The sequence below is a fragment of the Fonsecaea erecta genome (assembly GCF_001651985.1).
Source record: "Fonsecaea erecta strain CBS 125763 chromosome Unknown Scaff4, whole genome shotgun sequence".
In the NCBI taxonomy this organism is placed as follows: domain Eukaryota; kingdom Fungi; phylum Ascomycota; class Eurotiomycetes; order Chaetothyriales; family Herpotrichiellaceae; genus Fonsecaea; species Fonsecaea erecta.
This window is the reverse complement of record NW_017387247.1, coordinates 309,319-325,353: the sequence shown is the minus strand read 5'-3', so window position 1 is coordinate 325,353 and position 16,035 is coordinate 309,319. Positions and strand designations below refer to the sequence as shown.

Sequence of the window (16,035 nt, the reverse complement as noted above, 5' to 3'; positions counted from 1 at the left end):
CGCCATGCAGGACGCTCTCCCTGGTTTCCCACAGATAGACAAATAACGCTGCCATTACTCCGAACAGTCCTCAGTCGATGTCTGCGTCGGTCTCGACCATCTGTGCAAGATCAAGCCTCTCGATAACACCAGCTGCTGCTTGCTGAACCCTGAAGCCAACGCCGTTCGACACCTTGCTCATCGCTCTGTTCGGATCCCAGGCAGGCACCAAGTCCAACAACTGTGGTACTAACCTGGACAGAGCATCTCCCGAAGTCATTGCCGGTGTAGACACACTGCGCTGGGTGCGTGCTCTCTGCATTTCTTTCTTGTGTTTGGCCACCGCATCGGGAGGTATCGTCCGTACAGCAAACACACTAGGCCACTCAACCACTTTGAACTCCAATCTCTGGATCTCAATGGCGACGTAGCCAGGCGAGACCAGAACGATCTTTTGACGAGCCAGCGGATGGTCACTGTATTGCTCGAGCATCCGAGCAAACCCATTGTCGAGACAGGCAGCAACAAATATAGCGTGACAGTTCGGCGTCGACAGATAAAGATGGAAATTTTCTGGTATCACAAACGGTGAGTTGATTTGAGAAGAACTTTCGGCCACAGGAATGAGGGCGTACCTCTAATTTTGTCATCCGCCCTCTCTTTCCCTCTTCCTGCATCGAAGAAATCGAACAAGGGGATTTTCTCGGTGAACTGGACTGCAAAATCGGCCACGGCCACACCTGAACGGCCAGCTCGATGTCGGCTTTGCAGCATCCCCAGTCGACCCGCACTCCCGTAGTTGAGGAAAACGCGAGTGACGACCTTGGATGTCACGGGAACGGTTCCACTCTGATTCAAGAGATATTTGACGACTTCGTTACGGATTCTCGTAGCGGCTATGGCACCCGGGCCAGAAGCATCGCCATTTATGTAAATATCAGGAGCCCACTGTTTGATTCCCCCAGTGTCAGCAGATCACACAGTACAACACTGCCCGGAAAATTCTCACAAAGTATGCATCGCCGTCCACTAGCACCACAACAAATGGTTGCGCCGGCAGAGGAAAGTCCAGTGCAGGGGTGACTAAAGAGTCCTTAAGCGGCTCGGGCCTTGTGGTACACCTGAGGTATTCTAGATCCAGCTGGGTGTCAATCAACTTCTCCTCGACTTTGCGGGTATATTTAGTCATAGCTCTCAAAGACGCCATCTCGGTGTTGAGTCTTGCTTGGAGTTGACCGGCAAGAACAGACCCGTTTCGCAAGCTGTTTTGAAGGCTCCTAACCTGTGCCTGGAGTGCCACATATTTTTGCCGCTCCTCGACAAGTAAGCGGTCCGCTTCGTCGCTTCTTTGCTGCTCAGATGCCAGCAACATGCGGAGTTCGTGAATTTCTGTGCGGTATTTGTCAAATTGAAGGTTTGCTTCGCCACAAAGTTCATGAGCATATTCGAGTTCAGACTGTAAAGCTTCCACTTTGTCTGCGAGGGCATTGAAGTCCATATCCTCAGAGGGCGTCACTGCGTCCACTGTGCCTCGACTGGCGGCTTGGACATCATTGCTCTCGATAGCATCAGGCTTGCCTCTGAATGGTGAAAGCCAGGGCAGAAGCGCCATAACGCCGGAGATCCACAAACGGGGACGCCAATACGCTGTAGACGAGACCCGGCCAACTTGTGGGCCACAGGGACTTCAGTGCTAAAGAAATAGCAACTTGAGTACGAAGTTTGAGCGCCAATCCCTAATTGCACTCTATTCGACCATGTGACCGGGAGAAAACTGAAACAAGAGCGCCTTCACGCATCCGTACAATCCGCGGGGTGGATCAGAAGCGCAAAATGTGCGGCAATCGAGGTCTGAAGAGTCTGGATAGAAAGAACGGCCATTAAAGTGAGTGACTAATACATGTGAAACCAACAAGGAGAGAGCGTCGTGAGAAGGAGATCGACTAAGATGGCAGTGGTAAGTCGAAGAAAATGAAAGAGTCATTAGCATGGAGGATGAAGAAGTCGCAGCGCGTCCTGATGTGGCAGCCGGTTGGCGGGGCGGAATCGCAGAGGGATATCTACGAGGTAATATTACAGTAATACCGAGTACGTACGTTGGACTTGACGTACGTACTTGGCGCCACGTGATATCAAAAAACGAAGTGTACGGTAGGGGGCCTGCAGTTACTGTGTGTATTGACATTCGATCAAGTACAAGCTCGTCTCTGTTGTCTGTGACAGGAAACTGCCCTGAGCCCGGTAATGCGACGGGGCCGTCATTGGCATGACTTGGGTCCCGGCGATACGCAATACATTCAGCTCGTAGTGGTACTGGTGCCATGGTGAGCATGGTGGCCTAGAAGCCTCTGCCAGTGGCCGCCATTCTCTCGAGACTAGGCACGGCATTGAAGTTGCCAACGCCCATTCCTCCGTTGATATTTCCTGACATGGCACCCATGACGCCTGCATGGATTGGTCGATTGCCCATGCTGGGTTGTTCTTCTAGGTCCTCATATCTCAACGTGTAAATGCGTCGAACCTTCTTCCATAGTTTCGTGTCCCACCAGATGTAGTAGCCTTGCTCGCTTACCTTGTCATCCAGCAGCACGGGACTGGGTGACGCGTCGTCCCGAGTGAGCCACTGCTTCTCTCTCATGTGATACCGCCATTTGCGCGCCACCAACTCTTGCGCCACCAGCATCTGGATGTAATCTCGAGGCATGGTGTAGAAGATGAAGAACAATGTTTCGTCCACAAATCCGGTGATCCGTGTCGACAATGGTGCAATTTTCTTGACGGTGTAGCAGTCGGGGATGCTGTACTCCGAGTCCAACGGTCGTAGCGGCGTGGCGTTGGGTTCAGCCCACGGCCCTGGGTAAGATGACAGTAACGGTTCTTGGGAGCCCATATTGATGCCGAGCGTTGACAGGTCCACTCCCCTCATCAAACCTCTTGCCGCTGGACTCGCGTTGTCTTGTTCAGCAACATAGCCCTTCATTCCGAATCTGTCCTTTTCAGTCATGGCTGCAAATATTGAGTCGTGGTCGGCTCGTGTTCCAATTTCTCGATCGGCGAACATATCTCGCGGCTGGAGTCCCAACGACTGCGACGGTGAGTCTTGTAATTGCGTCCTTCCATCTTGTCCCAAGAATCTCTCATGGCCTATGGCCGCATTGATACTCTGAGATATGGGTGATCGCGCTAAAGTCTCTCCGTCAGCAATCGGCTCGGTGACGTGGTGGGGGAACTGTACATATTTGTGTCTGTCCGGATGGCGACGTGACTCTGCTGGGATCACCTGGCGTGCTGTCGCCCGGTTGATTTGGTTGTCGCTGCGCAAGTCCGGGAGGTCCACTTGGTGCTTGACTTGCTCGTCGCACAGGCTGAGAAGGTTCCGAAGAGAACTCCATCGGGGCATTCCTGGAGTAGGTATCGGTAGGGTAGAAGCCTTCTCGAGCGGCGGTACCCTGTGGCTGCCGAGAGGAGATGTGAGCTCGTGAAGCTTGCATTTGCTGTCTTTGTGCCTGTTCATTCTGAGGCGGCCCAGTCTGCCATGCACTGGAGCCCACACTGTGGCCCTGTGATTGGAGGCTGCTGTTGTTGAGGCTAGGGAAGGAAGATGCGGATAGGTCTAGCTGAGTGTTTGCCCTCGAACTCATAGCCTGGGCCCAGCTGTCAGGTGCTACAGAGTCTCGGGCTTGTTGTGAGGGCGCAGGAAGGCCGCTCTGCCCCCAAGTTGCTGCATTGCGTCAGGTTGCATCTTGGTGACTGATCGGTTGACATACCAGGCTTACCCCCGACCAGTCTGCCGCTGTTGGCGGCCCGGCCTTGTGTATGTTGATTCATGTTGTTCGCAGTAGGAAGTTGTCGTCCTTGTCCTAGAGAAGATTAGTTAGCACGTGGCACCAATGCAAGGTACGAAAGCACAACAATGTTAACGAGCTATTTACAGAAAGGTCCACTTCAGCGTGAGAGATGCACGTGACCTGGCAAACCTGTCGCTGCCGGTTCATCCCAACTGGAAAGGGTGTAACGGAGACAGATCTGAGATTTCCGCGAGAGAACTCCAAGACTGCAACGCCGCTCAACGGGCATTTGCCCTGTGATTGGGGATGTTGGCATTCGAAGAACGTGTCTGCATCGATATCCACCTGCCAAAGCACATATTCCAGCCGCAGCTGCAGGACAGAACTGCTGCCATTGCGCAGGCTCAGCGTATCTTCAGCGTATCTTTTCCCACGATTGTCGCTGCGGCGCCACTGCCCCAGATTGGGTGCGGTGAATTCCATGCAACTGCATCAAACATTCGCAGCATATCCATTCACCGAAGAGATTCCAGTATGTGCGAGAGTAGCCCACTCTTGTAGAAAAGCATCGTATCTTCGACTGGCACTTGATCGTTCTGTATTTTCGCCGTAAAGCCGCAAGGGATAATATCCTCGTTCTAAGCCGAATGTGCAGATTGCTTCCTCTTTCGACCCATCCAGGCCCCGTAGTCCCAATCCTGAGCGAGCAGGCGATGCTGCAGATACATCTCACGTCCCAGAGTGCATCGAAGAGAAAAGTGAACGCAGTGTGCCGTGTGAGAGATCCTTAAACCCACCTTGTCGATTCATCTCGGTCTTGGACTTGACAGTCTAGACCAACCCCCAAATGCCCTCGCTGAGGAGAGAGTAGTCGCTCGGTGCGCAGATCTCGGATCGGCCGTGTGTTGACGTGCGAGTCAGTAATGAGGAGGTCGAGAAAGGTGTGGTTGTTCTCCAGCTGTTGTTCACACTGTCCCTGGAGGCTCAGGGCGCAGTCCGGATTCAACCTTCCTGGCCTTGGCGCGACTCGGAGCCTAAAACCATGAACGCCGAAAACACGAAGCACGACGTATTCATTAGCACTTCAGAGGACTTACCTCCTAGCATTGGTTTAGACATGACGAAGAAGAGGAAGAAGAAGAAGCTATGGCGTCTTTCAAATTCGCCAGGGATCGTTATCATTAGAATAGCTTGTCTACAACGCTCTTGTGGTCCCTGATTTTCCCAAACCTTCCCACGATCTCAACAGCTCAAAGCGTGTTCTGGTATCTAATCATCAAAGGCGTGAGCTATGAAAGGCCCGTGGGTTGATGTGACTGGACCGGCCCCGTCCATCAATGGTTCTTTCGAGAAGACGATAACTCGGCCAAATAACGCCACGCTCACCATCACCGAAAAGTGCTCAAAGCAACAACCCTATAGCGAGTTCGACATTACCGCCGGTCTGTTGAAGCGCTGCAATGGCCTCTTCTCTTGTGAAACCCAGCTCGGTTACTTGCGCTATCGTTTCTGCGGTGATAGGCTGTGGCTCCCCAAAGGCACTGGAACCTGAATGAGGCTGGACGACAGACGATGGGATAGCTGTAGCGGTCGACCCTGACCGATCCGATGGGCCTGGGGTGCTGGCGCTTGCCTGACCGGACCTCCCCTGAGTTGAGGATGTTGATGCCCCTGGCATAACAGTTCCGGTTTTCGCGCCAACCGTGCTCCCTCCAGGGCCTGCAACTTTAGGCTCGTTTTCCAGAACTTCTTCCATCATCTTAGGGAGTTCGCTTTCCGGTAAGAACGGGATCTCGTCGTTTTCGATGCGCAGACAGTTCTTTTTCAGATCGATGCACATCTGATGCCGCTTGAGCATGTCGAGCCCCAGTAACAGATCCACGTCTTTGCCTTCCATGACGGTGAAGCTGCTGGCTAGGTCGTACTGTCCGATTTGGATTTCGGCTGAATGCACTCGACCTAAGATTTGAGCAGTACCAACACCTTTGGCTATTCCTCCGAACCGTTTGTCGACCAAGCGCAGGATCCCGCACCGTTCGGCGGCTGACGGGGACATGATTGTCGTTTGTGCGCCTGAATCCACGAAAGCTTTGATAGGATGGCCATTTACGACGACATCGATATAAAGCATGGTGACCTTGCCAAATGCTGTAAGACGACGTCAGATTAGCTCGGACTAGAGCAGAAGGTCGGCGCCTTACCTTCAGGAAACTCGTCCATTGCTTTTTGCAGATTTTCCGAGACACGTTCCTGTCGAATCATTTCCTCAATCTTCTGTTGTGCATCGACGTTGAAAGGGTCCGCCTCTAGCAAAGCAATCTGCTCTTCCTTCTCTCTCTGCATCCGCTCATTCTGTCTAAACCTCTCTTCCAGTAGGTCGCGGAATCTCTGTCCATCTTGAGCAGCAGCAACAAGTTCGGGATCTCGTATCCGAAAATCAGCCATGACGCCAGGATCTTGCAATATACGGGTTCTCAATGCCTCGGAATCGTTAACGCCTCTGTCGACCTGTGTGGACGGCTGGCCGGTAGTTGCTCCCTGAGCCGCCCGTCGTCTCGGAGGATTGGCTTGGATGGCCATCGGTATGATACCACCTTCCTGGATGTTGAAATCTGCAAGCGTCATGGAGGTGTCTGTGACCGCCTTCCCATCTCTTAAGAATATTTGGGCTGAGGGAGGAACACCGATCTCAGCTTCGACGAAGGCTTTGATGTCGTTAAGGGTCATGTCGGGGCCGACATCGAGAGGAATGAGATCTGTCGGTAACTCTCTGTCAGACGAGATAATGGTTATGGACGTGCGCCTGTGGGGATGTTAGTACAGAGCAGCTCCGATAGTGTCTCTGGATCACCTGCACTTACATGATGGCGGCTTGATTGTTGAGGACGAGGTTGGATCAGATGTGATGTGAGGCCGCGGCAGGCAGACCTTGAACGGCTCAGACAACACGACAATGACGATCTGAATGGAGTGAAAGGACACGTTTTGAAGAACGCCGTATAAGACGAATAGCGAAAAGGGGAGCACGCTGTTGAGAGTGATTTCTCATCAACGTGGCCTACCAAGGGAATATTTGCCTTGTGAAAGAATTGGATGTTCATAGAATGAACGGCTCAGGCACAATTGCGATGACGCACCATGCAGGCCGGCCCGCTTAACTTACTGTATACAGGCATCCTGACTATTAGTATTACCTGGAACTGCCATTTTGGAAGGGTCTTTTAATCATCTAACAGGCTCTCCAGGGAGCCACCCAAGAGGTAGCTAAGCATTCCACAGGCACAGAGTACCTACCGAAACTACCCATGCCACCTTTATCTATTTAGAGATAAACTCCTTCGTGGGGTAGAGCGGATGGTAAGGAAGTAATTTACCTTGCTACGTGCTGCATCCCCTGTGGAGGATTCAAATGGTCCGTGCCTGTTGATCTTCCCCGTGTTACCGGCAGGAACAATAAAAATACTCTTCATCTAGCTATCCAGCTCTGTATCAACACTAAAAAGATAATTGCCACAAATACAGAGTGCTCGTAGACCCAGAGTGGGGAGATCAGTCCAGGCATTGCCCCCCATTGTAACCAAGCCTCGCTGTGCCTATGATGCCCACTACTCGGAGAATTGGGAGGAGCAAGAGGGCGACTGGCGCCTGTCAGCCTCTCGCAAAGTGCCTGCCACCCACTGCTGCCCTAAAGTCGCGTGCCATGGCAATTTCTTCATCTCACTTACTACCAACAAGCCACAACATATTCCCATCCACACCTTTTGTCTTTTCAATCCTCTATTAATCAAGTGCCTGGCCAGGTCTTCGGACATTGTTCTCACACAATTGCTCTGCCAACCTCAACAAACCATTGTATCTCTCTTCCACTCCGCTTGCGTCCCGTCTTGTGCAAGGCCAGCCACAAATTGAATTTTCACCTCACACCATTTCTGGCTCCTTTTCTCCCCTTGAATTTCCTTGCCCGGGGTCTTATGACGGAGCCTTCTTGGAGCCTCCCAATAAAACACCCAAGTCAGCCACCAGCTAACCGGCGCAAGTTCATTTCCTGTCCAATCCCTCTTCAACCGGCATCTCACAGTCGAAATCGCATGTTTATCCGGTTGATGACCCCTCAGAACCAGTAAAAATGGCCCCAACCAAAGATTCATCGAGCCAATCAGACGGACCGACCAAGCCGAGTTCCGCCAAGGTCGACACCAGAAGCGGTCAGTCCTCACAAGACGAAGATGGCTTCATCGACATTCAGCCCGAAGACGTGGAAATGCAAGACAGCGATTCGGATGCTGTTGCTCCACCTTCGAAAGCGCCGTCTGATACTTTAGAGCTCCAGCGTATTAGTCATTCCGACCACGCGGAGGAGGTCCCGGACGAAGAAGACGATTCTGAGGACGACCGTGACTTCATGGCCAACCATCCCTTGTTGAATATGTTGACTGGGCGGCTGGGGGCCCGTCGACGAGGCTCTTCGCATAAATGGGATCGTCTTCATCCTGAAAACCAAGCATTGTCTGTGTCCGACGTGGACCAGTGCACCTCACTTGAAGAGGCGGCATTTCCCCCGGAAGAGAGGGCAACTCGCGAAAAGGTATGGCGAAACCCAAACTTTTTTCCCTTTGCGGACCACTATCTGAACCCTCTTTTTCACCGATACTTGGTCGTCCCACTGACAAGAGCCTGTACTCAGTTTCAATACCGTCTTACAAGATGCCCCGAGTTGAGTTTAGGACTGTTCACCCAGCCGACTAAAGCAGAAGCAAAGGATGCGCCCACACCACCTCAGCGACGCCTAATAGGGCATATTGTCTCGACCAGAACTCCGGCACCTTGCGTTACTGAGGCTTCGATGGGCGTCCCCTCAAATTGGAGGGCGAGGAGGTCTTCGCTACCGACCAGCGAGGATAAAGAGCCTTTGGGACACCAAGATATGGGTGGGACTATCTGTGTTCACTCTTTGGCTGTGGCACCCGAGTTTCAGAAAATGGGCCTGGGCTCGATCTTGATGAAATCGTATATTCAACGTATGAAAGATTCCAAGATTGCTGACCGCATAGCTTTGCTCGCACACGATCATCTCGTTCCATTCTACACGGGCCTGGGTTTTGAAAACATGGGACCAAGTACGGTTACATCCCACGGCGGAAACTGGAATAATATGGTGACTCTCAGCATCATGACTCTGTACCAATTTGGGCTAACCTGAAGTCAGATACTCGAATTCAATCATGAAGACGACGATTAGACGCAGATTATGCCGCTACGAACCCACCTGACCGCCACTTTACCAACCGCCCCTGGTCGCCATTGCTCCTTGAAACCCCTAGGGGCTCAGATCCTGAAAGCCACACGCTCTGATCGGAGGACGTTGTGGATGTTTGTGCTTCTTGTCTCGGGATGCCGTGCGGCAAAGTAGGTTGGCAGTGCCTTTCCATGAAAGATGATGTGTAGATGACGCCGTGGAAGCAGCAAATGAGGTTGACGAAGAACACGTCGAGTTGAAAGCCTTGTTGCGCTACCTGGGACGATCGTGATGTATATGTACGGGTATTGACGTACCAGGAAATGAAGATGAAGGCATTTTGCGGCTGGCATGGGATTATTCTACTTTTGTATCATGGGCTGATATCGGGCACATGGAGGCAGTATATGCCATGCTCAATTTTCGACCACAATCACAGTCGAGCCATCTCCAGTGACAAAAATCCCTTTGATCCAGAGCGCAGGTCATTGTTCTCGTAAGATTTATTGCTGTAGTGGTCGACTGACAAGGCGGAGGAGGAATATGGCGGGATGAAAGTAATGCCGAGGGAAGCCCAGGCGGAGACTGACATCTTCACCAATAACACTCCGTATAATTGCAACTCACTCCGCTTGCCACTATTATGTACTTCGCTTCCACAATCCCGGTTTGTTCCTCGTCTCCATCATCGTCCGATGGGGGATGATGGACGGATGGATTACCAGGCAGTCCCACTGCCTGCCTGTGACGATATTGCTTCTGAAATCTACTCCTCGTTCCACCGTGATTCATATCTAATGTTTTATCTTCTCTCACAAATCCCATCTTACAAGACTTGCGCTTAATCTCCCTGCCTCACTCTCCATCGCCTTCTCAGTTGCTGCTATCCGTCCAGCATCAAAGAACGTTTCTGTCTAGCTCAGCCCTGCTGCATCTCGGAAGTTCCTCCCGAACTTGACGATACAACAATATCCGCCTGCGCCGCCCGCTGCTGAGCGACTCTCCACCATTTCGGACCCTGTCCAGCTCGGTCAGAGCGCGCTAACCAATCCATACGAGATACACATGGTCGTCTTGCGGAGGGCCCAAACATAAAAGGGTTAAGAGTGCGGAGGGACCTTACGGAAGGGTGCGGGTGAAGGGCGTCTGCAGTGTGTAGGGTCAGGCACATCTAGGCCTATCGCAGCCTGCGCTCAGCAATTCCTAATCGGTTACCGAGCATCAGGTCATTTCCTTAAAGTCCTGACCTGGGCCGCGACGACTGTCCGTCAACGACAGTTTCCCTCTGCCATCTGGCATTGCCCGCTACAGAGCCAGGTCTGCAGGCACCATGCCCACCAACCGACCGTTCTTTGCAAACTTCTTTTCGGCCTTTCGAGCCCGCACGAGCCCGGCGTTCCAGGCAAAATCCAGCTCGACCTACGATGCCGTTTCACCCGGTTCGCTCGTGGCAGCGGCACATGTTTCTACAACCACAGCGACGGTGACCGCGTCAGGGACAAGAACAATAGCTACGAAAGGACCAGGAGAGACCTCAGCCCCGTCACAACAAGGACAGTCCAAACCTAGCTCGACCACGCCTCTTCCTTTCTCGTCCAACCCAAGTTCACACCGATACGCCACGCCTCTATCCAGATCACCAGGGACGAGTTCTCCTGGCCCCCACGGAACGCACGCAACCGCCAACCTATCCATGTCGCCGCCCGGCACGTCGACCCCGATGACGAGAGGGCGACAGAGACGTGGCAGCGACAGCTCCAATTCTTCCGGAGGGTTTATTGATGCGCTGGGTCCAGACAAGTGGTACATTGGCGGCCGAAATGCAGCGGGTGAAGAGACCTTCTACAAACTTGGCCTGGTAACAGGAGGCACGGGAAGAAGAGTTCGCAGCTTAGACCGGCTGAGTCTGTAAATTGCATGAAAGCCGACGGACAGCCATCGAAGGAAACACAGCAAATCAGACTGAGTGGCACAGCGAAGTCGCAGTGTGATTTTTCAAGCACGAAAAGGCCAGCTTCCCACGATCCACACCCTTGCGGACTGATCTGGCCGTTACTTCCTGCGCGTCTCTGGGTTCAAATCTTGAAAAGTACAAGAACCGAAATTTCAGTCTTTCGCTTGGGACAGGGCAGGGCGAGCGGAAGCGAACCTTGAGAGATGGTCAAACCACTCACCCAAATGAGGGCGTACAGAGCAAGGCGTCAACGGCGTCAGGGTTTAAATTCAAAAAGCAGTGGCCACAGCCACAGGCCTGAGCGGCGAGTCTTTTATGGGATCGCATATATTACCAAGCAGGTGCTATACTGTACTCTCTCGAGTAAGGGAGCATCAACCAGCACGGTAGGACCTAGCAGATATACTGGTAGTCATGTCCAGTACCTGAACTATGACGGATGATTAACTCTGGAATGCTTTTGTTCCAGCACTACAGTACTTTTCCATCCTAACCATAGGTGTTACTATTTCGAGCGCTCCACAACGGCGACAATGGGATAGACGACCTGTTTACCACACAGCACGAATGCCGAAATTGGCAGCGTCGCTTGCGAGCATTGGGCTTGTACTGTATGTTTTAGGGCGTCGATCCATGAGGCAATCTGATTATGGCACGCTGCATATGCAGATGGCGCGGGGCCACCAGGGCTACCAAAGCCACGTCAAGCCGTCACCAGCATTATTACTGAGCACTGTTAGGGCCCATGGACTTTTAACTGTACCGAGTAGGCCTCGGTGCCACCCAGACAGTCGTTAATACAGTAATGACAACATACCTAATACAGACTTGTGGAAGTTGGGAAAAGAGGGGTGTTACTCATTCCATCGCCCTTCAGGTGCTCCGACTCTTCTCCGTGACCGCCCGTCCAAAATCATCATCCACCCTTCACCACCCCGTGTGGTGACCTTGCATGGGTTGCCCTGACCTATACGAGCAGCTAAAATCATGCTGTGAGATCCGGATGTGCAACAATCTGTTCTCTTTCCGCTGGCCCCTTTCGTATCTTGTTCAATATTTGACCTCTAGGTCCACAGCAATGCTCAGCGCCAAAATCTGACCTCCCAGTTCACCCACTCACCCACCCATCTCCGTTTATTTATTATCGATTTCTATTATCTCCCACACCTACAAGGCAGAAGCCCCAGACCCACGGATCGTTGCTCCGGGCATATCGGGCTCCGCTGGCCATGTTACTCGGTCCTTTCAAGGGGGCGGCTCACCGGGCCCTGTTCAGTGCCAGTCGAAGCAAACGGTGCTGCTTCTGCAGCCAGCCTAGTCCCTTCCCCCGGCTTGTTTCAACTCCTATTCGCACCCTCCAACGCCTCCTGCACCCGCCGGGCCCTCGAATACGAGTCCTACACAAGACGTTTCAATAACTACGGTACGAGTGCGGCTAGTGTCTCGTGGGGCACCCTGTGGAAATCCTGTTTTGGCGGCTGCAAGAACCAAAAATTTTCTACGACAGGCTTGCATGGAATTTGCCGCAACGCTTGAACAAGCGAGGAAGCCAAAAAGCCTAACAGAAGGAATCTCAGACCAACCCGCGCAATTAGGGGACTGCTAGTTGCAGCGCAGATCTTGCAGCCAGAGGCCCTCTGGCGCCCCTGAACGCCGCCCTAGTGGCTGCATGCCGGTGGTCCCCATCTTGCGAAACCGCTTGGAGCCGGATGCGTGGACAAGGACAACAAGCCTACGTTTCGATTCGAACTCGACCATCATTGCGCTGGGAGTCGGTCACGTCGGTCTAGGTGAGCGCTCTTGGTGGTTCTGACCTTGTGACACCGACTGTCAACCAATTCTGTTCCCAACAACTTCCCTCCGATCCAGGCTCTTTCGAAAGCACGCTGCTCAAGTCATCTTGTGGGACCTTGAGCCCCAGGAAAACCATCTGAACTCCAGGAGCCTTTTTCGGAGCTTATGAAGTGTCCTCCTTCCAAGTTTTGACAAGGTGCATCCCGCCCGTGGCGCCCGTTGTGCCTACACCAAATCTCGCATAGCCCTTCTCTGCACGTCCGTTCTTATTCATGGTAGATTCGACTGTGTCAAGCAACTTTCCTTCTAACTAAGGACCCGTGATATTTATCATTGTTATTTGCAGCCAGCCTCCACCCCGCGTCTCGAAAGTCGGGCCGTCTCTCGGGCTTGGGAACCGGTTCCTTGTCGCCAACATAAACATGAAGATTCACTGATAAGCGAAGATGGTGTCTCGAAAACGCGGCGGAGAAGAACATCCTGATGGTGTCGTCAGGGCGGCGAGCAAATCATATTTTGCCGCCCCGCTAACCAACTCTTTGACGTCTGATCACCTCAGTCCTCCTCCAAGTCCAACTTCAAGTTGTAGTTGCCAAAAACCCGCCGCCGGCATGGAACGAATCTTCGCTCTGTCGCCGACGCCGACTGTCGTCCTCGACAAGGATTTACAAATACTCACGCTGTCGAATGCCTGGCAAGACCAGGGTCCAATCTCACTGGACATAGTTCGTGGCAAATTCTTTCTGGAGACGATCGACATTTTGCACCTGCCCTTGGATGCCGTCACCACCACCCAACTGATTCAGGGTGCAATCACGAGCCGCAAAGAGCAGCGCTCTGAACCCGTCCCAGGGTTCAAGGACAACAGCCATTGGCGGATTCGAGTAGTCCCCATTTTTGACAAGGACGAACTCCTCTACGTGGTTATTGAGGCTCTTGACGCTACGGAAGAGGTCGAGAAGGCCCGAGAACAACTCGCTCAATTGACATCGGCAGAGACCTATCGCATTCTGGTCAGCACCCTTCGCGATTACGCCATCTTCATGCTCGACGAGAAAGGCTACATAGCCACCTGGAACACCGGCGCCATGCTGCTCAAACAGTATACCCAGGAAGAAATAGTGGGCAAACACTTCTCGACCTTCTACAGCGAAGAGGATCGAAAGGCACGAAAACCTGAAAAAGAGCTTCAAGTGGCTCTGCGAGAGGGCAAAGTGGAAGACGAAGGTTGGCGGGTCAAGAAGGATGGGTCCAGGTTTTGGGCAAATGTCATCATCGCCCCCGTCTACCGCGACGGAGTCTTGACTGGTTATAGTAAAATCACCAGAGATTTGACGGAACGAAGGGCGGGAGAGGCACGACTGATTGCTGCATACGAAGAGGCGTCCAAGATGAAGTCCGACTTCTTGGCCAACATGAGCCATGAAATTCGAACGCCGATGCACGGGATGCTCTCGGCCTTGTCGTTACTGATCGACACGGGACTCACGGACGAACAGAAAGAGCTCGCCAACATCATCGATGAATCGGGAGCCATCCTGTTGCAGGTCATCAATGACATCCTCGACTATTCTAAGCTCAGCTCCGGGACCTTTTCCCTCAACAAGGAGGTCATGAACATTGCGGAAATCGTTGCGGCCGTCCGACGGTGTTTCAACATCGGCTCATCCGATAACCTGAGATTTGAAATCGATCTGGATCCTCGTCTCCCAACCTTCGCCCAGGGAGATCCTCTCCGCTATCGCCAGATTTTACAAAACCTAGTGTCTAACGCGATCAAATTCACTGACAGAGGCTTTGTACGCGTCAAAGTTGCTCTCACCCACGAGGACGACGCCTCGTATGACATAAAAACAGAAGTGATCGATTCCGGGATCGGTGTCACCCCCGAGGCTGAGAATGTCTTGTTCACCCCTTTCACCCAGCTCGACACCTCTTCGACCAAAAGATACAAAGGCACGGGACTAGGTCTTTCCATCTGCAAGAGCTTGGCCGAACTCATGGGCGGTATGGTAGGTTATCTGCGGAATCCTGAGAACCAGGGAAGCACCTTCTATTTCACATCCAAGGTCAACAAAATCGAAGTCTCACCGGCCAAACCATCCCCCAAGTTGTCGCTGGAAGCGGATCTCAAAAGACTGGCGCGGACGAAGCACATACTTCTCGTCGAAGATAACGCCATCAATCAAACTATCATGGTTCGCCTTTTGCGAAGCTTTGGCCTGGAGAAGGTGGATGTGGCCGCCGACGGCGCCGAAGGGGTGAGGATGGTCACCCAGAAGCCTCTGGCGTACAGCCTGATCTTGATGGACATTTCCATGCCGGTGATGGACGGTGTGACCGCCACACGGAAGATTCGAGAAGCTGGCCATGTGGTTCCTATAATTGCCATGACTGCGAATGCGTTGAAAGGAGACGAAGAGGGGTATCTCGCAGAAGGCATGAACGACTATATTGCCAAGCCTGTGGACAGAAGACTTCTCATGGAGTCGCTGGTGCGATGGCTAAGCTGAATCATCATTCAACGAGGCATTCACAAGCAATGCAGATCCTGAAGATCCTGAAGATGGTCTCAGGAAAAAATAGGGCCTTCGTGATTGCCACGAGTCGCAGCATGCACTTCGTTGGCAAGCACAAAGTCGCACTAGCTCGCGTGGAATTGACAGGCTTGCACCTAAAACTCGCGGTGCACAATGCCTCGATTATCTCTATCGCGACGCCCAGCAGGGGCTTCGACCGATAACAACTGAGGAACGTTGCAATTGCAGGAGATCGAGTCTGGATCAGAGATTCTCTCCTGGAGGTTCGTACACGGACAACCTGGGCGGTCGGACAGGTGGATTAGACGGACCTGAAATATGATCAAAGCAGCATCTGATACCTAGAGTCGCCCAAAACCAGGACAGGAGCGCACTCGCCCGGGTTGGAAACGTATTACGATACGCCGCATTCAACAACCTTCGCGTCTGGTGGCTGAGAGACTCGTAAAGGAAGAGATACCCGAGTTGGGTCTCAGGCAAGTCCCGAACTTTCATTTCCCCGGCGCGACGATGCTTTGCTTCCTTTAGAAAAGCTGTGGCTGTCAAAACTCGAGGAAGAAGCGGAGCCATTACACCTCCGAGTATTTTTGTTCATTTTTTTCTACGCTCCCGCTACAACTGTCATATCTTTTCGTTGTCGTCGGCTCCCTGCGCCCGCGGTAGCCGAGCCCTTCTTCATGGGGGTTTCACGGAGGAAAGGCGCCAAGCACAAAAGCAAGATGGGTGCAAGCGAGGCGAGCGGCT

The 16,035-nt window shown here is 52.7% G+C and overlaps 6 protein-coding genes across 6 annotated transcripts; 3 read left to right on the top strand and 3 right to left on the bottom strand.

The window, feature by feature from the left end:
- Positions 1–70: 70 nt before the first annotated feature.
- AYL99_04853 (hypothetical protein) lies at positions 71–1,591 on the bottom strand (the record flags this gene model as incomplete). Its single annotated transcript, XM_018836365.1, has 3 exons — positions 71–552; positions 615–927; positions 989–1,591. The coding sequence occupies 3 exons, from the start codon at positions 1,589–1,591 to the stop codon at positions 71–73; spliced, it is 1,398 nt and encodes a 465-aa protein (XP_018693218.1).
- A 726-nt stretch (positions 1,592–2,317) lies between these two features.
- On the bottom strand, positions 2,318–4,886 carry AYL99_04852 (hypothetical protein; the record flags this gene model as incomplete). The annotated part of the gene is made up of 4 exons (XM_018836364.1): positions 2,318–3,162; positions 3,215–3,700; positions 3,747–3,839; positions 4,865–4,886. 4 exons carry the CDS (start codon positions 4,884–4,886, stop codon positions 2,318–2,320), a joined length of 1,446 nt encoding a protein of 481 aa, XP_018693217.1.
- Positions 4,887–5,169: 283 nt separating this feature from the next.
- AYL99_04851 (hypothetical protein) lies at positions 5,170–6,974 on the bottom strand (the record flags this gene model as incomplete). The annotated part of the gene is made up of 3 exons (XM_018836363.1): positions 5,170–5,915; positions 5,969–6,570; positions 6,931–6,974. The coding sequence occupies 3 exons, from the start codon at positions 6,972–6,974 to the stop codon at positions 5,170–5,172; spliced, it is 1,392 nt and encodes a 463-aa protein (XP_018693216.1).
- Positions 6,975–7,893: 919 nt separating this feature from the next.
- AYL99_04850 (hypothetical protein) lies at positions 7,894–9,006 on the top strand (the record flags this gene model as incomplete). The annotated part of the gene is made up of 3 exons (XM_018836362.1): positions 7,894–8,352; positions 8,452–8,922; positions 8,974–9,006. The coding sequence occupies 3 exons, from the start codon at positions 7,894–7,896 to the stop codon at positions 9,004–9,006; spliced, it is 963 nt and encodes a 320-aa protein (XP_018693215.1).
- Positions 9,007–10,333: 1,327 nt separating this feature from the next.
- Positions 10,334–10,915, top strand: AYL99_04849 (hypothetical protein; the record flags this gene model as incomplete). Its single annotated transcript, XM_018836361.1, has 1 exon — positions 10,334–10,915. One exon carries the CDS (start codon positions 10,334–10,336, stop codon positions 10,913–10,915), a length of 582 nt encoding a protein of 193 aa, XP_018693214.1.
- A 2,447-nt stretch (positions 10,916–13,362) lies between these two features.
- AYL99_04848 (hypothetical protein) lies at positions 13,363–15,494 on the top strand (the record flags this gene model as incomplete). Its single annotated transcript, XM_018836360.1, has 2 exons — positions 13,363–15,246; positions 15,300–15,494. The coding sequence occupies 2 exons, from the start codon at positions 13,363–13,365 to the stop codon at positions 15,492–15,494; spliced, it is 2,079 nt and encodes a 692-aa protein (XP_018693213.1).
- Between the last annotated feature and the right edge of the window lie 541 nt (positions 15,495–16,035).